Source organism: Bos mutus, chromosome 7 (assembly GCF_027580195.1).
Source record: "Bos mutus isolate GX-2022 chromosome 7, NWIPB_WYAK_1.1, whole genome shotgun sequence".
Classification (NCBI taxonomy): domain Eukaryota; kingdom Metazoa; phylum Chordata; class Mammalia; order Artiodactyla; family Bovidae; genus Bos; species Bos mutus.
In genome coordinates this window covers 47,863,256-47,890,420 of record NC_091623.1, presented here as the reverse complement: position 1 = coordinate 47,890,420, position 27,165 = coordinate 47,863,256, and the positions used below count along the sequence as shown (strand labels likewise).

Sequence of the window (27,165 nt, the reverse complement as noted above, 5' to 3'; positions counted from 1 at the left end):
CTCTGTAGCTTTTTACTCTCATTCTCTCACAAGTGTAGAGTGGCGTTTCCAGAGACTTGTGATATCACATGTGACTTGTGATACCACAGCAGACTGATTGCAGAAGCAAGCATGAGAATTCAGCTGTTTTATACTAAGCTTTACCTTAAAGAGAGGTGCAGAAAATCTTAAACAGTGACACTCCTCTCACTACACATTTTGCTTTATAAAAGTTATTTTTCATTAAAAAAAAAATTGTCATTTATTTTACTAGAAGCCTGGCATGCTGCAGTCCATGGGGTCGCAAAGAGTCGGACGTGACTGAGCAACTGAACTGAACTGAGGACTTGGATTTATCATTGTACTTTTTAAGTGAATAATTATTTAATGCCTTAGTTTTTTTAAAAAATATGGTACATATTGGTATATACAACCCACATAAACAAAAGCTCTTTGGATACTCAATTTTTAAGGAGGATGAGATGGTCCCCAAGACTGAAGGTTTGCGAGTGGTTTGGGGCAGTGGCTAAGATGGCAGTTTCTGAAGCCAAAATGCTTTAGCTCAAACCCTGCTGCTATACAGGTATGAAAAAGAAATAAAGATGAACTATGCTAACAAACTTAGTGTGTGTGACCTTGAACAAATTATTTGGCCTCTCAGCCTCAGTTTCCCCATGGACAAAATGTGGACCAACATGCTCTTCCTGGCTTGTCTGGTGACTGAATGAGGTAATCCCCATATACACTTAAAACTGTACTTGGCACATACTGCACGCTCAGTGAATGCTGGCCCTCATTTATTTGTATGCCCACAGCAGTCAGCTCAGCGCAACTGCCCAGGAGTACAGCTTGTGTTTTCAGATGCTGAATGTGAAATAAATGGAAGATGATGGAAAAGATACCATACCACAGCCATTCCAAGGCCAGGCTAGGATTCCAGAGTTTGCTTACCTGTCAGCCACATCCAGGTCAGATTCCATCTTGTCCAGGCCTCTGGAGATACCGTCGAGTTGCTCGCCCTGATGGTGGAGGACTCTGGCTGTGTCTTCCAGACGCTTCTGGGTACAGGCCATCAGACAAGTCAGCTCCTTCCCCTTGGTCATGGAGGAGGAGGCCGCCTCAGCGGCAGCTCCTGACTCGGACAACAGCAGCTCTCTCCAGAAATGCTCGATGACGCTGAAAACAGCATTTCGGCTAGGCTGCAAGGAACTGAACCAGTGCTTGCTGTGGTCCCTCTCCAGGATGGTAATGGAACTGAAGATAAAATGAGAAGCTTCTTTCTTGATCTCAATTATACTAGAGAGGGGAAAGCTGACAAGAGTCTCTCTAGTTTTATCAGTCATAAACTTCAGCGAGAGAGAAGTTAACGACAGTCTTCCAGGGACCCATCGCTTTTCAAGCTCTAAATAATAGGAGCACGGCCAGGTTTGGACACAGGTGTCTCCGCTCATCTGGTTCCTGCGTCGGTTTGCACCACGGCCAACGTCGCTCTGCCTCTGAAGGAAAGGGCACACATTAGTGGGCAGACGAGCCCGAAACAGACCTGGACACCTGGACCAGGGACAGCAGGACACGGACGCTGAGGGGTGATCCGGGTTCCGAGCCCACGGGAGACTCCAGCACAGGCCAGGCCCGCACCTGCACGGGCTCTCACACCACCTGTCACAGGCAGGATGAAGACTGCACCCAACGCGGAAGAGAAGCGAGGGCGGCAGCCAGGCCTGTACTGGTCCCAGAGCACCACGGTCCCCAGGAGCCCTGCACCACAGCACCCTCGATGCTCATCTGTGGCCAGATGCGACCGAGGGAGAAAACCACTGGGAACGACTGCCCATGGATTCTTCACAGGAGCACCACTCTAGCTGCGATGGCTCCCACCACTGTACGTACTACAAGTTTCTAAACCAACACTCTTCTTTTGACAATTTTATAAGTTTACTTAGTTTCATATAGAAAATAATCCTACAGACTTTTTCATTTGTGTAATCCCAACCAACTTGATAGAGTTCCATATCATTATATGTACATATTTATATATAGTTTTATATAGTTACAGGTAACAAAGGTATACTATTCATATCTACAGGTTGCATTTACCAATGCATTTTTTTCTTTTTTTGGACACGCTGCACAGCTTGTGGGATCTTAGTTCTCCAACCAATGACTGAACCCAAGCCCTCAGCAGTGAGAGTGCAGAGTCCCACCCACTGGACCAGCAGGGCATTCCTTATCAAAGCATTTAAAAGTCATGAATGACAGATCTGAAACAGCCCTTGTAGAACACTCGGTCCGACCCTCTCATCATACAGATAAAGAATATAGGGCCAAGAAAGGATGAAGACTTTGTACAGGGTCAAACCACAAGTTTTAAGTCCCCCAACACACTATGCTGGGCTGCAAGCAGAAAAGAAACAACATCCTTGGCTCACAGAGCTTAAGAGTCCACTGGAATTCTATAAACTTCCTCACTGAGTTATACTCTAAAGACTCAAAACTCTTCAAAGTAATTACTGTACTACATGCCGCATCAAACAACACAAGGCTAGACACCACAAAAGGGAGTAGCTGCACCTGAGGAGCTGCACTGAATTGAGAGGCCCGGTTATAAAGAAATAAAGTCACTTGAGATTTGGAAGAGCATCATCAACTGTGAAGTGAGTTAATGCGAGAAAACAAAAAACCCAAAGCTCATAGGTTACAGGCATAAAAAGAGATGTAAAGAAGTCTTAACTGGACTACAGTGGCATCTAACTGGTCTCCCGCCTTTGGTACTCCAAAACACTACCTGCTGCTACTGAAACCTTCTTTCCAGAGTGAGAGAGGCCTTACCCGCCCCTGACCCCTCCTCCCCTCTTTCTACCTTGCGGGGCTGTACAGAACTTATGCACACTTACAGAACATGTTAAATGGTAGGATGACCACTTGTTATTTGACTGCAGGCTCTCAAAGGGCAATGATCATATTTTATTCATAACCCTGACTCAGGAAACACTTTGAGACTGAACGAGTGCAGCAGATACTCATGGCTCATGGTGTCTGTCCAGCTGTGACCCTCAGCACAGTTGTGGTCGGTGCTCAGGCTGGCCTCACCCTGCTGCTTAATGTTCTCCATACAAGGTGTGGACATTACAGAGAGGGAATTCTTCACAGTGTTTCTCCACATATTATATCAAAAACTGATATGAAATTTTATGTCATGAGAACTGTCCAAGAATATCTTCCTTGTAACTGTGGATAGTGTCTTCCTCCTGGCTGAGAGATCTGTTTCCTGACCAGGATAAGAAGTGAGTGTCCCCTCTGAGGCAAGGGTTAGACAGGTTTGCTAGCAGTCCCCCCGTAAGTTATGCCACAAACCCATGGAATGTGCAGCATCCACGAGGGCCTTAGAAGTTAGGGGCAAAGTGGGCAGATGTACAAGAATCCTGCTACACAGCAGGCCCTTTCTCTCTGACCAAGGGCCTCCTGTCTTCTTCCACATCTGCAAAACTAAGGCAGGCTCACTCTCAAACATATAATAAAGTCTCAGACTCTGCATGATTCCCGGCAATGATGCGCACCCCAAGATCATTCTATTTTGGGGTATGGGTTCTTCATACCAGAATCTCTATTAAAACTAAGTATTTAGGAAGTAAACTCCACAAATCAACTCTATCAACTCATAACACCCCTAAGATGTTTCTATTTGACTTAAGGGAATCAAGACTTTCCCCAAACTTAATTCATTTTAAAAATAAGTACATGAAAAGCTCAAAAACAGGAGTCAGAAGGGTAGTTATAGCCAGGGAGAAGGGGGCCTTGAGGAGGACCCTGTGGTACTGGTAATGTTCTGCTTCTTGCCCTGGGTGTATTCATTTTGTGAGAATTCAAGATTTGTGCTTTTTCTGTTCTTATGATTGGCTAATTTTTCTGCATTAACACTTCAATAGAGGATTTACTAAATATTTACTAATAAAATAAAATTATATTAAAAATTAATAATAAATGTACGTACACATGAGAGATGTACCAAAACTAAATTTCAGCTGGGTATCACAATTTCGAAAACACCTAAAATCACTGCCTTGGGTAGCAGTGCATCTAGAAGACTACAACACAAAGCTCTCATACAGATAATGGCCGGTGTTCCCACTCATCTGTGAATGACCCCTTCTGTGTGTGACTCGGCCCTCCTGCATCCACTTCCTGATCTGTAGATGGAGGTCACTGTACGTATCTCATACTGCAGTGGTGAGGCTTAACTGAACCGATCTGTGAAAGGTGCTTAGACGAGTACTTGGCACCTAATATATGCTGTAAGTGTAATTATGAATACTACAAAGTATCTACAGAGCTAACTCAGCTCATCTATTAGGTGTGAAGAGTCTATAGTTTTCTCTTGATCCCACTTCTTTAGCAACCGCTAAAGCATCACTATACTCAGAATCTGTCATTTGGTCTCATTAGTTTTCACCATCTGATCAGAGTTGGCTACAGACAGCACCTGAAGAGAAAAAGAAACATGCCAGTGAAACAGAGGAGAAGAAAAGAAAGAAGGATGCGTGTAGACATGCAAAATTAAGGTGTCAAAACAACCTGATTCCATTACAAGAGGAATAAATTTAACTATGTTAATCAAACTGAAGCACTTTCCAAATATATTCTAGAACTTCTCTCAATCACAACAGCAAGGGCTGGCCCAAACTTCCCAGATACGCGTATGTGCCAGTCAAGCCCCGTTACAACTACAAAGCAGTCCAGTTTCCTAGCTCTGCTAATTACTAATACCTGCGATTAGGACAAGCCTAGAAGAAAGCTGCCACACCAAGATGAGAATGTTGTCATCACTACAAAGTAAGACATGGCACTTGGAAGTAATAAATATAAAGGTATCAGGGCTGGAGGGACCACAGAGATCATCTCCAATTCACTTCATTCAACAAATGAATGAGCACAGTCCTATCATGGCAAAAGCTCTCAAAGTCCACTGATAGGACTTTCCTGGAGGTCCAGTAATCAAGAATCCGCCTGCCAATGCAGGGGACACAGGTTCGATCCCTGGTCTGGGAAGACCCCACACGCCACGAGCAACTAAGCCCAGGCACCACAACCCCTGTGTGCCTGGAGCCCGCGCTCTGTGGCAGGAGAGGCCACTGCGGTGAGAAGCCTGTGCGCTGCCACGAAGGGCAGCCCCACCCCCCAGCACAACTAGAGAAAGCCCACACACGGCAAGGGAGACTCAGTTTAGCCAAAAATAAGTAAATAATTTTTTTTTTAATTGAAAGTCCACTGATGGCTTGGCTAATACTTTCAGGAGTATTAGCATCTTCAAGTGTTTTCTCTGAGTGTCAATTCTGAGAAAGCAATAGCCTTAGGATCTACATATTTAAGGAGACATGAACCCAAGAATCCATCTTCTCAGCCAACATGATGATGAATGCCAGACCAACACTAAAAACACACTGAACAAACAAACAAACTCATACTCCCAGCTCGGCAGGGCTCTGTAAACGATCCAGGAAATCCATGCTCTTATGTCACTGGAAAGCTAACAAAGATCTCCTCAGCTGTTTGAAACTCCTGACCTTCTGTACCAAAGACTGGTGTCATCTTCTTTGCGGGCTTTATCTGTGAGCTCCCTCCCAGGTCCTCCCGTCACATGCTAGGATTGTGAAGAAGCAGAAAGCAAGGGGCAGAGCAGTTGGGAGGGGGCCTTTCCTCTTAAACAGCAGTGCCCACTGGACAAAGGAACTGCAAAGCCAAAGGGTCTTCATCAGACCTTTCTCCCTAGAAAGAACACTCGCCCAAGCGCTCTGAAACAGACATAACACAGACTACAGAGCATCACCTGACTGGGACACAAGGGAGGTGCAGACCTTCAGCTTGTTATGCCATCCTTCCTCAGTTGTAAGGACCCTGGCAAGCCACCTGCATAGCCCACTAGCACCGTCTTGCCATGAGGCCTCTGCGCAGTCATTCAGATGTGAATAAGAGAAAAGATTTTTCTCTGAGAATTAGGGGACGACTAACCCCAACAATTTAACCATGTTTTTCAGTGTTTCCACATCCAAGACAAGGTGCCTCTGGCCTCAGTCACCAGTGTGCTCATAGCTCTGGTCAGGCTCCAGCTCTGAAACTGGCAGGACCTCGTCCTTCTGACTGGAAACAGCCTCCCGCCACCTGGCCACCCTGTGCCCGCCATCAACCCCAAGAGAGCTGATGAGGGGCAGGAGCTTGTTTACTGCTCCTCCCCACACGTAAGAGATTGACTCAGCATGAAAACTGAGTTCACACTAACAAACCACCTGACCTGAGCCGTCATTCCTGAGCATGCACTCTGGGAGGTATTCCTTGAACACTGAGATTACGCACAAATCCCCACAGAATTGTTGAGTCTGGCATTGCAGCATCCAAGGAACCATGCTGTGGTTCCAGTGCCAGCTCCATCACAAACTTAATGACTGTGGAAAAGTTATTTCACCTTCTGGGTCTCTGTTAACCATTAAAATCACTAAAAGACCCAAGGACAACAGCAGCTCTAAACTATTCTAAAACTCTCTAAAGAGAAAAGAGGAAAGAAAATTCAAGAGAAGAGCAAAAACACTTCTCTTTCCTGTAGTATATAAAAGAAATACGAGAAAAGTACTTAGGTTTGACGAATACCAAGGAAAAAGCAAAAGGAGAAACCTGTGGCCACAACTTTTCCTACAACAGATTTCTATGGCAGCCTTCCAATCAGACCAAAATAAATGACGATTAAGTGGAAGAGCCAAAGGAACAACATTCCTGTGTGCGTTAGCATGACCCCACAGACACCCTCCCTTTCCCTCCGTTAGGACTCGGATACCACACCTGTCCCTGGGTGTCCACCTTTCCTCTCTCCACGCACAGTTTGTGGGAAGCAGTGTCCCCACTCCCTCAAAGACCAGGTTCTAGTCCTCTTGATCCCAACCCCCTTCCTCTCCAGCAGCAGTAACTTCTCTGTCCCTTCACCACTAGGAGAGGGTATGCTTTTCCCCACCTCTAAGGGCCAAGTAGTAAATATTTTAGGCTTTGTGAGCAGATGGTCTCTGTTAAAACTATTCTGCTGTTGCAGACTGTAAGTAGCCAGACAATCCCCACAGTCCACTCACTGTTCCTCCAAGAGACTCCAAATGCGGCCCTGTGCTTGGCCACCAGCCAGGAATGTCCCCCTCCAGACAGGCTCCTGTCCCCACTGCTCACGGACACTTCTCAGCCCAGGCCTCCAGGTGGCCAAATCTAATGCACACATCTGTTCTAAGCTCTGTCCAACACACCTGCCTACCTCCTGGGAGACATCATGTCTTGGATTCTTGGATACCATGCTCCCCTGGTCTCCCACCCCCTGGAGCCTGTTTTCAGTCTGCTCTGCTGGTTCTTCCTCTTCTACCTGACTGCTAAATGCTGGAATCACCAGGTCACAACCTTGGTCCTCTTAATCAATACTCGGTTCTTAAGTGAGTCAACACAGTTTCGTGGCATTAAATATACCTTCCAGCTGTTGCCTGGCAAACTTTCCTGTCCAGCCCAGACTCTCTTGAGACGTGAGTACTGCCTGGGCATTTCCACCTGACCATCTAATAGACATTTCCAACTTAGCAAGCCCCTCCATCTGCTCCCGCATTTCAGTGAAGGTGTGCCAGGTGAGTTCTCATAGATTCCCTCTGCCTTACCCTCTCAATCCATCAGCAAGTCCTGGCAGCCGTTTCTCACACCCGCCCTCTGCGCTCCCCGCCCCACAGCCACAACACTAGGCAATGTTGTCACCACTCTCCTGGACAACCTCCCATCTGACCTCCTTGTTTCATTCTGCCCCCCCACTCATTCTTTATCCAGCAGCCAAAGTGACAACCGTAAAACAAAATGAGAAAATATCGCTCTTCTACTGAAACCCTTCCCCATGTACCTTGAGCAAAGTCACCAGCTAAGACAGGTAGGCTTTAGTAACCACAGCCACACCACCCAGCCCAGTAGAGACAGCCTCTCTCTGCTCCGTTCTTCAGGGCTCCCCACCTGCTGCTCTTTGGACTCTGAATGGCCAACTCCACCTCACTCTCCAGGTCTCTGTTCCAGTGGCATCCTTGCCTCTTCACCAACCACAGCACTCACGTTAACTCCAAAGAGCCTGTGAATGTGTTTACATGTTGACCAACTGGGTCAAAACACTGGAGAAGGCAAACACTACAAGGAGGGTGCCTTGGGGACAATATTGGTGCAAAACAGGAACCCGGGAAATATGGGATGAGTGAACTACAAATCATACGATGTGAAAACACCAGCTGTGTCCACTGGGGACAGTCGTCTTCCTTCTATATGCTAAATTAGGTCCCCATTCTATGCTAAGTTCCTGGAGGCCTTACTTGGTCCTCGCCTGCTGTAACCCGGAACCCACATCTCCAGTGAAAACACAACACACCTGCTGACCTATGGAGAGAGTTGAATTAGGGAGGGGAGGTCATGGCAAGACACCTCAAGAGTGTCTAAAAGTAACCCACACAGTGATGCTCTCAGGGAAGAAATGAGTGGTCACAGGGACTGAACTTACAACATCCTGCAGTTAGTATAATGGATCTCTTTTAGCACTTCCATCAGACCTGTGTCTTGGAGTAGACTCAGTATCAAGTAAACAGCCTATTTTTAGTTAATTTCCAATGTAACAGACCAAGCAGCATTTTACACACCTTCCAATAACTCCTGACCATAAGAAGGATTAGAGTCAGAACAGTGGGAGCAGTGTCTCCAGGCAGCAGCAGTCAGTCTTTTCCATTACCTTCACCTCCCGCTCCTCAGAGGCTCCCACTTTCAACCTGGGAGGTTTGGGGTGTTTCATGGCAATAACACAGCCTATTCACATGGCATGCACCATCTTCTTAACTTCTCAGAGCCGAGAACTAGGATTTTATGTTATTCCCACTGCATTTCCTAAAACGCTAACTTTTAAACTCCCCTCCTGCTATTTTTCCTCTGGCCCTCTGTGGGGTGTGTCACTGGGATGTGATAAGGCATGCCATGCTCCCAGATCTGATTCAGGTCTGGGTGGGGCTCAGGAATGTGCATTCCCCACCAGTGCCCAAGTGATACCAGGGCTGTTGTCTAGGGGCCTTGGAGGAACACAGACCTGTGTTCCAGTCCCAGTCGTGTTCTCAATAGCTATGTCAGAAACTCATGCATACAATGGCAGTAATAGGGTTAACACTAGAGAGCCATCATACAAACTAGAGAAAATACAGGACAAAATACCTGGCCCAGGGCAAATGCTCGAGAAAGGAGACATTCTCTCCTACACTGAGCTACTCGTTCAGTTGCCCCAACAATCCTGGGAAGCATGGGGACCTGCTGGCCTAAAGCATCCCCTTACTTATAAAACTTAGTCACAACCACAGAGCTTCAGAAGCTGGAATTCTGGAATTCTTCCCAGGCAATGTCTATCTGAACTCCATATTTCCCTTATAAGGCAAACTTTGAACCATATTTCCCAAATCTTTAGACAATTATGAACATTCTGCTGCCCATACTTTTCCTATTTGCCTTCCATACTCTGCACATACCACAACTAAAATCAAATAACTAAGGAACATCCAGTCAATATGTGGCAAACAAAAAAAAACAAAACTGACAACTGTTAATCTTTTTTAAAAAGTTAAAAGCAGCAAAAGCTTACATATGTAAATTCACTTACATATAAAATAGAAAGACAGACTGTGTGTATTTGTGTGTGTGTGTGTATGTGTACAGAGAGGGACATAGAGGAAAAAAAAACGAATGAATGAGTACATGCCTGGAAGGATACTCTATATCAAGAAATGAAAAAATGCTCATCTCTGGATGGAATTAAGGGTGACTCTTTTTCTCCATTTTAACTTCTAAAGGCATTCTAATTTTCTGCCCAGCACTGGCCCAATGAAGAATTCCACAGCTTGACCATGTGAGGCACAATAAGACAGACTGGGAAAAGCGCCCAGTGCACAATCACACAGCCCCTCACACTGCTCTGCTCGCCACAAACTCTCCACCACCTGTCCCCTCCTACCCACATTCTCAGCTCCCACTTTAGACCCCTCCTCTACCTGGACTTCAGACTCTCCCTAACTCACTTTCTTCCTAGTCCTCCCCTCTGCCTTACCCCACTTCTGGTCCTTGCTGTTCTCCTGCATAAGCTTTAACCCCCCTGGGAAGAGTCTCCACCCCCAAACCCCTCTCCAAAGCTCAGAGCCCCAATATCCCCAGAGTCTCCCTTATGCCACCTATAAGGATAAACAAGGTTACATCTTCACTGTTCAATAAAGGGGAAGAAGCTGCCCCTTCTCTACCCTTTGAGTGTTTCTTTTGGTCAGGAATGAAAGAAACTCAGTGTTCAGATTTTACAGGGCACAGTCACCACCTGCTGACTCAGAGTTGTAAATAAACAGGGACCTCCAGAACCCAGGCAGGAGTCTCCTGTCAGGCACAGACTACACAGGTGCATCTATTTTTCCCTCGAGGCTATGACAGAGGTCTTCACAATTCTTTCTCTGCTTTTTGTGTGTGAAATGTGTGAAGTTCTGCCCAACTCTACTCTCTTGCAGATGCCTTAAATGTATGTAATCTGCTCACACAGCAATGAAACTGTTTTCTTCTCTCCATATTGATACGGGTAGATTTGAGTTGGAAGGACATGTATTTCTCCAACATGCTGAGACCCTGACGTGTCATCCCCACTCAAGTCCCCCTTTTTTGTCCCTCATTTCAGGTCTGCTGGTGTGCACAGCCTCGTATCTCCACACTTGAACCCCCACACCTTCACTTCAGACCCTCGCTATTCCCCCAGCATCTCCTCCAGGTTCCCACCACCCCCTCCAGGTCCCATCATCCTATCTTGGTCTACACATCCCCTCCACGTTCTCAGCATCGCCCTAGGCCCTCAGCACTCCCCTAACCCCTAGCATCCCCACCAGGTTCCACCATCACCGGCAAATTACAGCATTCCTTCCAAGTCCCCATCATCTCCCAAGGCCTCTCCATCCCCTCCAGGTCCCCAGCATCCCTTGAAGACCCCCAGCATCCCTCAGATCCCACCTCTGGCCCTTGTACCTCTTTGTTAGCCCTGCCCACATCCCATCAACCTTCCGCAGTCCTTGAAGGTTGAGGAAGGAAAGAAGAGTCCTTGCCTCGCTGGTAGCGTCAGGGGGCATTATGCCGGAAGGGCACAAGCCCAGCTGCAGACTGGAGACACCGCTTACCTGAGTCGCTGGGAAGACGAGAAAACAGCGAGACTCGGGGCCGGCACCGTTCGACAACCTCTGAAGCCCTGGGGTACCCGAAGCTGGGTCGAAGCCGCTGCAGGCCGTTCCAGTACCGGGTGCGGGCCGCAGCATGAAGCGAGCATGCGCGCAGGGCCTGGCTCTCCGTGTTTCAGGCTCCGGCAGGAACTCCGAGTGCAGACTCTTGGTTCCGCTTTACTGCTCTGGGACTACCGCGGGCTCTGCTATCTGTACCTCGCCGGTTTCTCTCTGGCCGGCTGTGGGCTGTGAGCCACGGACGCCCAGAGGGTTTACTCCGGAAGCAGTTTTAGCAAACACTTCCTTTTTCTTCTCCCAGTTTAAAGAGCAGAGACGTAGGAATGCCCAAGTGGGATTCCCGGCTTCCGCCCTTCGCGGGTCCGCGGCCGGGAGACTTCACCGCTGTTTCCATCATCCGTACCAGCCCCTCTGTCCCCGCTGCTCCTTCGACATCCCCCGAGCCCCGCCCCGTTCCCAGCAGCCCTCCAGACTCCCCGTCCCCCGGCGGCAGACTCCCAGCCCAGGTTTCCCTGCACCCCACGGACGCAGAACCTGGCCCGGGATGGACAGGGAGACGCGGGTGTTCGCCGAGAGCCACTTCAGAGGCCTCGAGGGGCGTCTCCCCAGCAGGGTTTGTCCGAAACTGGACCGCGTGGACTTCATCGAGAAGCCGGACTCCTTTTCCTACGCCGACTTTTTCAAGGGCTACCTGCTCCCCAACTTGCCCTGTGTTTTTTCCAGCGCCTTCACCGAGGACTGGGGCAGCAGGAGGCTCTGGGTGACACCCAGCGGAAAGCCCAACTTCGATTATCTGCTTCAGAACTATGGTAAGGACTGGGCAGGAATACCCTGGAGTGCAAAGTCAGGCCTTGACTCTGACCTGAGTCAGACTGTGAGGGCGGAGATGAGGAGAGCCAGAGAGGGCTTGAGGGAGGCAGGGCATGAGAATTCACTGGAGACAGTGTAGCAGTGAATTGGAGGGCGGACAGGGTCAGGGAGGACGGACAGGCTGGAGGACTCTCAGAAAAGTCTTGTGCCTGACCCTTTGCTTTCAGGAGACGTGGTTGTACCTGTTGCAAACTGTGGGGTCCAGGAATACAACTCCAACCCCAAAGAACACATGCACCTCAGAGACTACATCAGCTACTGGAAAGAGTACATTCAGGCAAACTATTCCTCTTCACGGGGCTGTTTATATCTCAAAGACTGGCATCTGTGCAGGTAAAGGGGCCTGGAATACTGGCCACAGCACTGCTTCTCAGTTCTGAGTGAGCCCTGGCTGCACGCAGAGGAACTGTGCTTTAACCCATTTAGGAATTTAACGTGATCTCTTCAGTGGTTCAAAGTGTCATTCTCTCCAGTCATGGCCATCTCACTATGCCATCACAGGCTTGGCTGCTGTGAAGAATGTGGGCCTGGCAGAGGCGCATATGGCTGTGGTTATCCACCTCTTCGTTGTCAGTTTTGCCCAGAACCTTCCTTGTCAGCTTCACCTCCATCTAACTGGCAGCACCCAGCCTTTGCCTGTCTTCTCAGGCGCCCTGGGACTAGCCTCCCATGTCCAAACCTACTTCCCTAAGTCAGGCCTCTTATCATTCACCTTGGTTGCTGCCAACCTCCAGACTGCCCTGCCTCAGGTACTGGACTCCACTGCTAGGCTCACTAAAGTCCAAATGGGCTTTCCAGCAGGACTGTGTCCCTCCTGTTTAAAAACCTCCATCACTAACAAGCAATGGCAACTGTTTAATGTGGTCTTCCAAGGTCTGTCCCCACCCACTGCATACTTCTTCCACCTGGAGAGCTCGAAGGATGTTGTCCTGAGAAACATCTCGCTCGTGTGGGCAATCCCACCCTTTCTGTGGCGATCCCATTCTCTGAGGTGGTCCTCGGGTTTTGTAGCCATTTCTCCTGCCAGGGTTATGCTTTTCACAAGCAGGAAGGGTCCTACCCACTCTCTGGCACAGGGCCTTGGCATAGAGTAGGTGCTCATTTAATAAATGAGTGAACAATCGAGTTCTTGTTTCACTGACGCAGGAATTAAGACTCAAAAAAAAAAAAAAAAAAATGAATTCAGGCCCTTGTGATTCCCAAGAGCAGTCCAAGAGTACATGAAAGGCATCAGCAGCATCCTGCTCACAGCTTGCCTTGGTACTAGCTGCCACACAGTTTCTTACCTGGCAGATAGAAGCTAAGATGCAACCAAACTCTGGCTTTGGCCTCAAGGATTCATATTCCAGCAGCCCAGATGGACTCATAGACTCAGACACTCATGTCCTGTGAATTTGTGCTTCAGATAAGCAATGAGTGGTTTTTACATACTTACCCTAGAAGCTTGTTCACTGTTTATTTGAAATTCAGTTTTGACAGAGTGTCTTGCGTTTTCCTGGGCAACCCAAAACTAAAAAGAGCAGAGGAAGACCTGCATCAGGTAGGCAGGGGTAGCCACAGGGGAGATAATGTCTGAGCAGGGTTTTGAAGGGCAAGCAGGTGTCTGTTCGTGTACAGAGGCATGGCAGCGGAGGAATCTGCACGGTGTTGGGGAGACTACCCGTGGCGTGGCACCACTAAGGCTGTACCCTGGCATGGCTCTGACCGACAGTGTTGTGTGACTGTGTAGATAGATGCGCACTCTCCCTTGGGCTGGTTTGGAATGTTCCTCTACTTGGGATCCCATCGGTTGGGCTGTGGGGGTGAACCAGGAGAGTGAGGGATTGAGAAACAAAGCAGAAAGGAGCTTGGTGTACCTGGGCTGTCCTCATGGCTGGGCTCATGGCTTTGAATCTGCTTGATGGTCCGGGTCACTGGTGTGGGTGAAAAAGTGGAAGTGCGCAAACTCGGGAAGCCGTCATGATGCAAATGACGCATTTATAACGCCAGCTCAGCCAGAGGCTGAGATCCTGGAATGGGTGTGCAAGGGGCCCTAAACATCTAGGTTACTGCCTGTACAAGTTATCTAGGTTCTGTCATAGCACCCCCAAAGCCATTTTATCTGCTTACATCTCTGGTTCAGTCATTTGGGCAGGGATCAGCTAGGGTCACTTGGGGCTGTAGTCATCTGGTGGCAGGGCTATGGCTGGATGGTCTGAGGTGGCCCCACTCCTGGTGGTTGGTGCTGACTCCAGAAGGCAGGTCAGGGTCATTCACATAATTTCAAAACTCTCATGATATTTCATGTACTCAGGATGTGGGTGCTGGGAGGTTGGCTTGTAGCCACTTATGCTGCAGCTTCATGCCACTTTCTAAAGGGACTTCTTGGCAGAAGGCGTGTTCACCCTGCCCATATACTTCTCATCTGACTGGCTCAACGAGTACTGGGACGCCCTAGACGTGGATGACTACCGCTTCGTTTACATGGGGCCCACCGGCACTTGGTAACTGCCTGTCTGCTCCCATCCGCCATCCTACACCCCTGTCCCGGTCACTCCTGAACCTTCCTGTTGGTCTGTTGGCTCTTGCCCAGAGCCTCTCAGAGATCCCTGTTAGCCAAATGGAAAGAGCTCCTACACCTCCTTTGTGATGTTCCGGGGTTGGGGAGGTTTGGCCCTCCCACCTGACTCACAGGCCAGGTGTGAGAACTGGGGACCACTGAGGCCTCTGAGCCTGGCCAGTCTATTCAGAAGAGGCATAGCCCACACCCAAGCCACATGGCACCAACAGGAGCTCTTGCACAGGTCACCGTTCCATGCTGACGTTTTCCGCTCCTTCAGCTGGTCCGTCAACATCTGCGGGAGGAAAAAGTGGTTCTTCTTCCCACCAGGGCAAGAAGAAGCCCTGCGGGATTGCCACGGTGGCCTGCCCTACGACGTGACCTCCCCCACCCTCCTGGATAGCCGCCTATACCCCATGCAAGATCGCTGTGGCCCACCACTGGAGGTCACGCAGGAGGCAGGCGAGATGGTGTTTGTGCCCAGTGGGTGGCACCACCAAGTCCACAACCTGGTAGGATGGCACTCCACACCCCACGACCTATGGTCCAGGCGGGTCAGGGAAACAGGCCACGGTACTACACTGGGCTAACTCTTACCCCGACTCAGCTGAGCACTTTGGCCTGCCAGCAGCTCTCCTTGCCTTCAGCACCTTCCTGAATGCGTTCCTGCAGAGTGGGCAGGGAGAGCCTGGGTATGGGAGGGGGCAGGCCATGGGCAAGACTGGTGCTGCACGTAGCCATGTTGGTTCCCGCACACAGCGCTGCTGACGGCCCCCAGCCTCTTTGCCTCCCTTACATGTTACTTTCTTGGGTGACAGTGGGCAAGGGATCCACACACGTGGGGTTGTCCCAGCCTTTGGGGAGCCCCACTATGGGTTAATAATTGTGGATTAGGATGATCCCAGCCCCAGCTCCCTCTTCTCTGCCAGCGCCCACTGGGAGATAGGAGTGGCTCTTCCCAGCTGAGGAAGTCTGAGCGGATCTCAAGACAGGGGGGGGGCAGTGCCCCCTGTGGGATCATGAGGACAGCCTGCGCCCTGCCCCTTCCAGGAGGACACCATCTCCATCAACCACAACTGGGTCAACGGCTGTAACCTGGCCAATATGTGGCACTTCCTGCAGCAGGAGCTCAGTGCTGTGCAGCAAGAGGTCATTGAGTGGAGGGACACCATGCCTGACTGGCATCACCACTGCCAGGTGGGACAACTGGTCTGAGCAGTAGTGGGGCACGGGCTGAGTGAGGCTCGCCACAGCTATGTAGGAGTAAGAGGTGGGTAGGGGCCTACCTGGGCCAGGGCCACAGTCGGGCAAGAATATGCTCACTAGGCCAAGGCCTCAGTCGGGGAAAGGTGTGGGAAAAACCCCGGGACAGCCTGCAATCTGAAGGGAGGTGTGGTCTCTGAGGTCGGAGCTGCAGTCTTAGGGGCCCAGTGGCAACTAGGACTACCTATGTGAGTGAGGGTCTGGGCTTCCAGGCTGCAGGACTCAGACCCCTTTGATCACTGGCCGACCCCCAGGTGTGTCTCAAGGACTGGACTGTGTGTCAGGGCCCTTTGTAGCCTAGACTCAGTATAGGGTCAACAGAGCTTGCCCAGAGCTATGAGTGAGCAGCAGCTCACTGGCTGTTTCTTTCTGACCCAGGTCATCATGAAGTCCTGCTCTGGGATTAATTTCGAAGAATTTTATCACTTCCTGAAGATCATTGCTGAAAGGAGGCTTCTCCTCCTTGCAAAGGGGATGAGCCCTGGCCAGGTGGAGGGTGGCGAGGACACTGGGTTGGGCCCCCAGCAGGCCGCATTTGACATTGGCCGCATAGCTGAGGTGCTGGAGTCCGTGGTGGCCCACCCTGACTTCCAGAGGGTGGATCCTAGTACATTCTCACCACGGCCAGAGGTACTACTGCGACAGCTGGAAGAGGCTGTAGCTGCCACCACATCCCTTTAGTGCGTGCTCTGAGGACTGGGTGAAGCACGTCTCTGGGGGACGCTGGAGGCACCAGTGTGGAAGGCAGTCATCCTGCTCCAGGATCCCTTCTGGAAATTCTTCTGGAAATAAAGCTCTGCCCTCCTGTGTGGCCTGGGACTTGTCACCTCCCCGTTGAACTGTCACTTCAGTGTCCCAGGCACAGATCCTGCTCTTAGGGGTCTGGTATGTCCTGGCTCTCTTTTGGCATCCCTGGGGCCCTGACGCCTGTCCAGAAGGTCCAGGCCCCTTGTCCTTGTGAGGCTCAGCCAGGACTGGGAACTGGATCTTGTGAGGGGGTGCATGGGGAAGTGTTGGTCATTTGGACCCAGGGCAAGGAGGTTAGGAATGTGCTGGGGACTCAGGAGTGGGGGTGGCATATGGCCAGGTTTTCTTCCCCCTTCTTCCCCCGACCAGCCTTCCCTCAGCAAAGGCTAGCACCCATGCTGACAGCCTCCCATCCTCAGCAGTGCAGGGCCCCCTCTGCAGTAGCACCACATCCCTGCATGAGTCCACACATCTCCCACTAGAAGAGGGTTCTCAGTGTAGGGTAGAGACTGAGGCCCAAGGCAGACCCAAGATCCAAGGCCTATGTCTCCATCCCACATTGGAATCACTTTAAATAGAGCGTTCCTTCCCTCTTCTGGCCTTTGACCCTCTTTTCCCCAGCAGGATCCTGTGCTGTCTATTAGTCAGAGCTCCAGGCCTCATGTGCTATCCTTCATGCAGGTCTCCCAGATGTCATAGGTACATCGTTCAGGTGCTCTTTGGGCCCTGGCAATAGGGCAAGGCAAAGTCTGTCCCCCTCCTGCTTGCTACAGCAATACCTTTCCCCTGCAGAGACTCTGAGGTCACCCTTGTAGCTGCACACCCAGTGAGGCAGAATGCCTTGTCTGAGGTCTCCCTGCGGGCCAGGTAGGGCCCAGAGGCCAGCTGGAGCCTGGGTCTCTTCCACACCTCATACACCATCCAGCTTCAACTCATTGCACACCCACTATTGGCCATCTAAAGTCACTTTGCAAACTGATTCAACAGCCACTCTTTGTGCACTCATTCTGCCCTGTCCAGAATTTATCATTGCACTCTTTTCACACTTATCTGTACCATCCAGTTTCCACTTGTTGCACACCTATATTATATGCAGTAGTCACAGTTTTCAGGATTCTCCACAGAAATGGAACCAATAGAATATATGTAGAAAAAGAGGTGTTAAGGGCTGGTGAGTGTGGAATTTGCATGATAGGCTGCAGATCCAGGGAAGAGCTGACATTGCAGTCTTGAGTCTAGAGGCTGGAAATTCAGGCAGGGCTTCTGTGATCCAATCTACAGGCAGAATTGCCTTTTTGGGAAACCTAGGTCCTTTGCTAGTAAGATCTTAAACTGATTTAATGAGGTCTACCCACATTTTGGAGGGTCATCTGCTTAAAATCTCTTGAGTTGAATGTTAATCACATTTTAAAAATGCCTTCACAGCAACATCCAGACACTAGCATTTAGCCAAATAACTGCACCATGACCTAACCACACTGGCACATAAAATGGACCATTGCAGTCACTCCTTACATATTCACTGGTCACTCTGCTTCATCCAGTGCCCGTTCTTACATGCCCACTCAGACTCACCAATATCTCCTTGCACACTCACTGTGTAATTAAAAAGCCGGTGACTGTCATTTCCAGGTCATTTTGCACATCTACTTGCCGTCTGGAGTCACTGCATACTCTCCCTGTGCAGTTCACCAACCAGTCTACGCGTGTGTGTCCCACTTTCACTCCAGCACACTCCTGTAGCATTAACAATCGCTCCTCCCATGCTCACCATCAGATTTTCTATTCTCACACACTACTGTGTGCTAGTCTATAAAGTTATTGCACACACACTGTGCAAGACTGCCCGCACACTGGGGCCAGGTTATCAACTGCCCCCCATGCTCCTCACTCTTCCAGCTTCCCCTTCTACACAGCCATTGTGTGCCATTTAACAGTGCTTGCACACTCACTGCAAAACAACTACTCCACATTTCTGTGAATTTATCTGTCTTTCCTTGCACATTAGTTCTGCACCATCCACATCCATCAATAGTCAACTCCGTTATGGTCGTTATAGTTCAACCATCAGACGTAGGGTGAGCTCTATCTTGCTCATCCTATGTCTTCCTGCACTCCGACTTGCATTCAACAGTCACTTGCGCGAATCCTTTAGGGCCTGGCAGCGGTGAGCCCTACTGTGTGTCTGAGTGACAGAACCATCAGGAAGGAAAAGGTAACTCAGAATTGCCCCACAATTCATCTGTTTCTTGCCTTTAAAGACTATATATTCATGGGAGGGTATTGAAAATACGTGGCAGTATAGTCTGAAGGCTGTGTAGGATCCCAGGAGCTCCCTGACTGTGCCTGACATTAACTCTTTAGTTTCCAATCCTAGGAGAAGCCTCAGGAGGGCACTCAGGTGAGGGCAGGGCAATGTGTGTTTCCCATCCAGGTTGGAAGCAGTCTAGTGTTTAATTGGCAGAGCTGTGTCTGTGCTGTCCATGGATTGTTGGTCCTGGTGGTATACCTTCTCCCTGCCTATCAGGCTGCATCTTGGAGCCCTTCCTACAGGAAAGGTTGACATCTCCATGACATAACCAAGCCCCAGACAGAGAAGAGTGGCCATTGGTGTGCCTGATAGGGGCCTGGGGACCATCTAGGACATTTCTGCATTAAAAGTTTGCAGGGCACTGCAGGGATGCTGGGAATCCTTGTACACAGGCAGCAGGAGTGCTGGTAGAATGACATCACAAATCTTTCCCTGGAAAAGAAATAAGCAGGGAAAGGAATCCTGAGGTCAGAGGAGTATTCCAATTTATGTGAAGTACTGATCTTGGGAAAGTGGGGTGATGGAAAATCTTGCCTGCCCTCAGTTTGTTTCCTAATAACCTTCCTCTGCCTTTTTCTTTTCCATGTTGTATGTTTTCTCTTTTTCACAAGTTTCTCCACTTAGGGCTTACAGAATTGCAGAGTTTGACCAACAGTTTCCCAATTGGTGGTCAAAAGATATCTCAATAACAGAAGCAGAAAGCTCTCCCTCCATAATGTAGAAATCAGCCGTTGTCCTGGGGTAGGAAGTGATCCTGGCAAGAGTTAACTTTTAAGGATGCCCACATTTCAGTGGTTGTTGATATGCCTGTGAAAATACCTTCAGCTTCCAAATTCCCCAAGTTCTGAGGGGCTTTCTCAGCTCCTTGTCCAGTTTAATGATACTGAAACAAACATCTCTGTGAAAGATGGATGTGGATATGTCCTTCAGAGAAGAGTAACTGGTGCTTCTTTCTTCCACATACAATAAACTGATGGCCTTGCAAGACTTACTGAATGAGGAATGAGAGTGTCTGTCTCTTTTTAAACACAAAAAATGAAAGAATCACAACTCCTAGGCTGTAGTAGAAAATGGGATTTTAGTACAATATTCAAGTGCAGCTTTGGCTATTTACAACAATAGTAAACTTTTTTTTTTTTTCACCTTTTATACAAAAAAAGCAGTTACTCTCTTACCTCTGAAATCTTCCCACTGACCCCTTCTCCTGTGGTCTCATAAGTCCTTGGTGCTTGGCACTTGCAGTGGCACCAGACAACATCAGTGGGATGAAGATGAAGAGCAAGATATGTGAAGTGGGGTCTCTCCTCTACTGGGGAAGGGAAGTGGGTAAGACTGTCACTCTCAGTTGGCCTTGATGATAGAATCTCTGAGATTCCTTCTAGCCTGAGAAAGTGGTGGGAGGTAGGACCAGGATCCCTGGGAAGGTCATAGGCAGGTGCTGTGAAACAGGAGAGAACTGCAGTCATCTGACCCAGTGGGTGAATGGGGTTCTGGGCAGCCTGTGAGCACAGCTGGCAGTGAGTGGTACCTGTGAAGGCCACTGTACAGAGGGCAGTATCTGGCAGCAGCAGGCAGGGCACTGTGCCCATTGGCAGTGCTCAGCTAAAGTTAACTAGCCTTCTGGTTCCCAGAGAGCAGAAGGCACCTAAGGCAGTAAAACCTGTGGGAGGCCAGGTTAGCCTGTGAACGCCCAGCCAGAAAACAGGTTCAGTTGATGAAACAAGCCTGGGGGTGGCCTGGGCTGTCAGGTTTTAGCACGGTGTCTGGTTGACCTGGGCCACTTCAGTCTGGAAGTCTTTAATTCACTCTGGAGAGGGTGATCCTGAGGCTGGCTACTGTCAGGAGTCAGAAGATGCCCTTTGTGAACCAGAGAAAGAGCAAAGTAAGGCTAAAAACTTAAGAGCAGAGATGAATATAATAAGAGAACAACATAACAATGGAGAAAATCAACAAACTAAAAATTGTTTATCTGGAGAAATGAAAAAATTGACAAACATTTAGATAAATTGACTAAGAAAAATGTAGAGAAGGCTCAGCTAAAGTCAGAAACAAAGTTTGGGGTTACCCAGAATGACCCTGGGTGTCCCATCCCTGCTGCTGTTGCTTTGTTGAGTGCAGTGGGTACAGCCCATCCCACTGGTAAAGTCAGTGCTCTAACTATAATCCAGACAAGAAACCAGAGAACAAAACACAATTTTGGATGTCATCAGACAGTGGTTCCCTGGGCCCTTAACGGGGCAGAGGAGTGGGACGTGCAGACTCCAGGAGTGGTGAGGACCTCAATCCTCCCTTGTCTCCATATTAGCTTCCTCTGGCCCTGGATGTCCAGTTCACTCATGAGACCTCACCAAGCCTGGACAGTAAACCTAACTCCACTTCCAAATGAGGACCCCAAGCCTCCAGCAAAGATGGTCATGTCTCTGGACTTAACTATGTTATGAATTATATCTGGTCCTCAATCACCCATGCCCTCAAGCTATTCTGCTTGGAGGATTGCCAGTGTCCTCAGCACAGTGGACCATCAATGGAGGACCAAGTCCAAAAGATACTTCTCTTGGAAGTGGAACTCTTGGGATCACTCCATGCACCCAACTTATAGAGGAGGAAACTAAAGATTTCTGTAGCCCCCTCCACACTAAGGGATTTTGCTCAGATGCCTATATCAGTAGACACAAGACCCAGCAACAAGAGTTCCAGGTGCCTATATCAGTAGACACAAGACCCCAGGCACTGTCCTGTCTAGGATGCTCTACAGGTATCCCATTCCAGAACCCTGGGGGACCTCTGCCTATCAGCCTGGTATCACTCCCCCTCCCCATGCTGTGGGCCTGTGGACATGCTGCTAGGAGATTAAATGTCCCTACCCTGTAAGAGAGCTTCCCCCACCCTCTTTTTCCTCTTACCACCTTCAGGTGTCTACTCTTCCTCTGCCCCCCATACTTATGGTGCCCACCTGGAAGTCTCTGTGTGTATTGGAAGGATACTTGAAGGAATATGGCCCATTAAGGAGAGGGTGAACAGGAATCCACCAGATTCCTATTGAATTTCATTCTTAAAACATAACCCATGGGAGTGGTTGACTAAGGGTATCAGGATAAGAGTTGGGCATAAGAGGTTGGGATTAGGGATCAAGTGTAGGACATTAGAGTCAGGGTCAGTATTGAAATCTGGATCAAGATTGAGATCTGAGATTAAGATTTGAGTTTGTGTTTGTGCTTGGGTTTCAGTTTGTAATTGGGTTAAGGGGGTCAGGGTCAGGATGTAGGTTAGGGTCAGAATTAAGAATAGTGTCAGGGTCAGGATCAGGTTTTGGCTTTGAGCCTAGGGTTAGGATCAGGATAAGAATCAAAGTTTGGATTAGGTTTTAGATTTGGGGATGGATTGGGGGTTAGGGATTTGAATTAGGGTCAGGGTTAGGTTTAGAAACAATTTTAAGTCTCTATAAACACTTCACACATTACAGAATATCACTTCCATTAACAAAACACTGTTTGGAACACAGCTTCTAAGTAGCTTCTAGAAACACCTTTATTTCAAGTCCCTTAAATCTTCACTACAGGCATTATAGAATAGGTGACACTTCCATTTACTGATGGAACACTATACCGATTGCAGATTTCAGTGACTGTTTAAAAACCATTTCAAGTCTCAAACATTTCACCACATGCATTACAAAATGGGTATTATTTTATTCATTGAAAGAACGCTGTGCTGAAGGCACCTTGCAAGTAGCTTGTAAGAAACATCTTTATTTCCAGCCAAGGTCAATCTGAGACAACTGTTGTAGAAGTTAATTGAATGGCAACTCAGAATCTGAGGACAAGTCACTGATACCTCAGACAGACAGCTAGTCAACCCAGAAGGTAGGCATCCTAGGCCAAGGCCAAGGCTGAAACACTTTAGAAAGACAGGTGACTGAGCTAGTAGCCAGGTGCTTAAGGCCAAGTCTAGGATGATCGGGTTAGACAAAAGGTCAACACGGCAGCTTAATGCCTAAGGCCAACTCCAGGACTCCTGTGAAGGACAGCTGGTCTGGCACTTTAGTATTAGAGGTCAAGTTTAGGATGCCTGAGACTTTATATAGGTTGTTGACATGGCAGCCTGACACAAGAGACCAAGTCTGGGACACCCTGGAAAGGGCTGGCCAACCCAGCAACCTGGTGGCCAAGGCTAAGTTTGGGGTGCCCAGGATGAACAGCTCTTCAAACCAGAAGACTAATACCCAAATCCAAGTCTGGGAGGCCTGGGGAAAACAATTGGTAGACACAGCAGCTCAGTGCCCAAGGGCAAGTCTAGAACACCTAGGACAAAGAGCTGGATGATCGAGCACCCAAGATCAAGTCTGAGAGGCCCAAGACATACAGATGATCAACTAAAATCTGGCACTAGAGGCCAAGTCCAGGACACTGGTTGACCAACAGTACAATGTCCAAGGGTAAGTTCAGGAAACCTGAGATACCAGTGATAGATTGACCTGGCAGCTCAGTGCCCAAAGCAAAGTCTGGAACCTTCCAAGGCACATGAGACATCCACGATGAATAACAAGTCAACCCGGCAGCCCAGTGCCTGATGTCAAGTCTGGGATTCCTAGGATTGTCAGCTGGTTTACTTGACAGTCTAGTACGCTAGGCCAAGTCTGAGTACTAGACATGGGATGCCTGGGATTCATATGTGGTTGATCCAGAAACTTGACACTTGAGGCCAAATCCAAGATGCCCAACAAGACAGCTAGTTACTTGGCAGAGTGGTACCTGAGACCAATTTTGGGATACCTGGGTCAAAGAGTTGGTGGGCCTTCCAGCCTGACACCAGAGGTCAATCTGAAATGGACACTTGACTGACCTGGAAGCTTGGAATCCAAGGCCAAGCTCAGGTCACCTGGGATGAATAATTGGACAGTTCAGTAGCCTGGTGCCAAGTTCCTGAATGAACAGCTAGTTGACTTGGCTACCATCCCCCAAGGTCAAGCCTGGCTCTTCTAGAATGAATATTTGGTCACCCCAGCACCCAAGGCAAAGTCTGGGATGTCTGAAAAGGACATCCCAGCTGATTGACTCTGCAACTTGGAGCCTTAAGACTAAATCTGGGACATGCCTGAAATAAACAACTTGTCAGTCAGGCAGTCTGGCAACCAAAGCCAACTCTGGGCCACCCCAGACAGCTGGTCAACTCAGAAGCTCAGTGCTTGAGGCATAGTCCAGAAAACCTTGGACTGACAGTCAGTTGACCCAGCATTGCAACCATGGAGATCAAATCAGGGACCTCCATAAGGGACAGCTAGTCAACATAGTAGGTTAACACCCTAAGCCAAGGCTTGTTGTTGTTCAGTTGCCCAGTTAAGTCCAACTCTTTGTGACTCCATGGACTACAGCACTCCCTGTCCCTCACCATCTCCTAGTTTGCCCAAGTTCCTGTCCATTACATCGATGATGCCATCCAGCCATCTCTCCTCTGATGCCCTCTTCTCCTTCTTCCTTCAATCTTTCCCAGAATCAGAGTCTTTTCCAATAAGACAGCTGTTCGCATCAGGTGACCAAAATATTGGCCAAGGCTGGGACCTTACAAATAGACAGCAGGTTGACTTGGCAGCTCAGTGTTTGAGGCCAGTCAGTGATGCATGGACATCACTAAGTTGGACAGATGTTAAACCCACAAGCCTGATGCTAAAGGCCAAGTCAAGGATGCCTGAGATGAACAGCTGGTCACCCCAGCACCCTGGCATTCAAGACCAAGACTGGGAAACCCTGGACAGACAGCTGTTTGACCCAGCAGGCCATGTCTGGGATGCCACAAATTAACAGCTGGTGGACCCAGAAGCCTAATGTATGAGGCTAAGTCTATGACATCCTGGGTCAGATAGGTGGATGATGTGGCAGACCAATGCTAGAGGCCAAGTCTTGGATCCTGGAGGAACAGATGGTCAACCTGACAGCCAGTGCCAGAGGCCAAGTCATCTAGGGGTAGACAGTTGGTTGACCTGGCAGACAGATGCCAAATGCGATATTTGGGAACCCCCAAATGGACAGCTGGTTGACCTGGTAGCCCACTGAGAAACCAAATCCAGGATCCTCTGAACAGATAGCTGGTTGACCAGGCAACCCACTCTTCATGGCCAAGTCTGAGACAACCAAGATGCCTAGGACACAGTTGATACAGCAACCTGACACTGGAAAACAGATATAAAAAGGCTAGAATGTTTGGGATGGACAGCCGATGGAGTCAGTAACTCAATGCTGGTAGCCAATTCTTGGATGCCTTGGAGAGTAAGCTAGTCAACTCAATACTCTTGCCACCCAAAGCCAAGTCTAGGATGCCAGAGGTTGACAGCTGGTGAACCCCAAGACCTGGTGGACAAGGCCAAGTTTCATGATACCCCAAAACTGATAAGTGGTCAATCTGAAATCCTAGCAACCAAGGCCAAGTCTGGGAAATTGGGACACCCTAGACTAATATCTTGGAGAAGGCGATGGCACCCCACTCCAGTACTCTTGCCTGGAAAATCCCATGGATGGAGGAGCCTGGAAGGCTGCAGTCCATGGGGTCGCTGAGGGTCGCACACGACTGAGCGACTTCTCTTTCACTTTTTACTTTCATGCATTGGAGAAGGAAATGGAAACCCACTCCAGTGTTCTTGTCTGGAGAATCCCAGGGATGGGGGAGCCTGGTGGGCGGCCTTCTATGGGGTCGCACAGAGTCGGACATGACTGAAGCAACTTAGCAGCAGCAGCAGACTAATACCTTCAAGAAAATTAGAGATACCAAGGGAACATTTCATGCAAAGATGGGCTCAATAAAGGACACAAATGTTATGGACCTAACAAAAGCAGAAGATATTAAGAAGAGGTGGCAAGAATACACAGAAGAACTGTACGAAAAAGATCTTCATGACCCAGATAATCATGATGGTGTGATCACTCACCTAGAGCCAGACATCCTGGAATGTGAAGTCAAGTGGGCCTTAGAAAGCATCACTACGAACAAAGCTAGTGGAGGTGATGGAATACTGGTTGAGCTATTTCAAATCCTGAAAGATGATGCTGTGAAAGTGCTGCACTCAATATGCCAGCAAATTTGGAAAACTCAGCAGTGGCCACAGGACTGGAAAAGGTCAGTTTTCATTCCAATCCCAAAGAAAGGCAATGCCAAAGAATGCTCAAACTACCGCACAATTACACTCATTTCACACGCTAGTGATCTTGCCTGGAGAATCCCAGGGACGGTGGAGCCTGGTGGGCTGCCGTCTATGGGGTCACACAGAGTTGGACACGACTGAAGTGACTTAGCAGCAGCAGCAGCAGCACACGCTAGTAAAGTAATGCTCAAAATTCTCCAAGCCAGGCTTCAGCAATACGTGAACCGTGAACTTCCAAATGTTCAAGCTGGTTTTAGAAAAGGCAGAGGAACCAGAGATTAAATTGCCAACATCCGCTGGATCATCGAAAAAAGCAAGAGAGTTCCAGAAAAACACCTATTTCTGCTTTACTGACTATGCCAAAGTCTTTGACTGTGTGGATCACAATAAACTGTGGAAAATTGAGAAAGAGATGGGAATACCAGACCACCTGCCTTTTGAGAAACCTATATGCAGGTCAGGAAGCAACAGTTAGAACTGGACATGGAACAACAGACTGGTTCCAAACAGGAAAAGGAGTACGTCAAGATTGTATATTGTTACCCTGCTTATTTAACTTATATGCAGAGTACATCATGAGAAATGCTGGGCTGGAAGAAGCACAAGTTGGAATCAAGATTGCCAGGAGAAATATCAATAACCTCAGATATGCAGATGACACCACCCTTATGGCAGAAAGTGAAGAGGAACTAAAAAGCCTCTTGTTGAAAGTGAAAGAGGAGAGTGAAAAAGTTGACTTAAAGCTCACCATTCAGAAAATTAAGATCATGGCATCTGGTCCCATCACTTCATGGGAAATAGATGGGGAAACAGTGAAAACAGTGGCTGACTTCATTTTGGGGGACTCCAAAATCACTACAGATGGTGATTGCAGCCATGAAATTAAAAGACGCTTACTCCTTGGAAGGAGAGTTATGACCAACCTAGATAGCATATTAAAAAGCAGAGACATTACTTTGCCAACAAAGGTCCATCTAGTCAAAGCTATGGTTTTTCCGGTGGTCATGTATGGATGTGAGAGTTGGACTGTGAAGAAAGCTGAGTGCCGAAG

At 48.7% G+C, this 27,165-nt stretch overlaps 2 protein-coding genes across 7 annotated transcripts in view; one reads left to right on the top strand and one right to left on the bottom strand.

The window, feature by feature from the left end:
- Window positions 1–11,330, bottom strand: part of SNAP47 (synaptosome associated protein 47) — a 76,554-nt gene extending 65,224 nt beyond the window's left edge. For all 3 annotated transcript variants that reach the window (XR_011464745.1, XM_070373438.1, XM_005893878.3), the window contains exons 1-2: window positions 11,196–11,330; window positions 931–1,475 (exon numbers count right to left, since the gene is read on the bottom strand). Coding sequence is in view for 2 of the 3 variants with exons in the window: in XM_070373438.1 (XP_070229539.1) it covers window positions 931–1,475; window positions 11,196–11,330 (680 nt within the window). In the remaining variant the exon portion in view is untranslated. The remainder of the gene's footprint in view (window positions 1–930; window positions 1,476–11,195) is intronic.
- On the top strand, window positions 11,329–19,981 carry JMJD4 (jumonji domain containing 4). 4 transcript variants are annotated; one of them, XR_011464744.1, is made up of 6 exons: window positions 11,329–12,061; window positions 12,290–12,455; window positions 14,480–14,605; window positions 14,906–15,173; window positions 15,591–15,858; window positions 16,303–16,438. XR_011464744.1 is itself a non-coding variant. In XM_070373435.1 (6 exons), exons 1-6 carry the CDS (start codon window positions 11,329–11,331, stop codon window positions 16,603–16,605), a joined length of 1,707 nt encoding a protein of 568 aa, XP_070229536.1. In that variant the 3' UTR covers window positions 16,606–19,981. The 4 variants fall into 4 exon arrangements, 3 of the variants coding, with proteins under 3 accessions (XP_070229536.1, XP_005893939.2, XP_070229538.1); XM_070373435.1 differs by having other exon boundaries at window positions 14,942–15,173; window positions 15,712–15,858; window positions 16,303–19,981; XM_005893877.3 differs by having other exon boundaries at window positions 15,712–15,858; window positions 16,303–19,981.
- The last annotated feature ends 7,184 nt before the right edge of the window (window positions 19,982–27,165 follow it).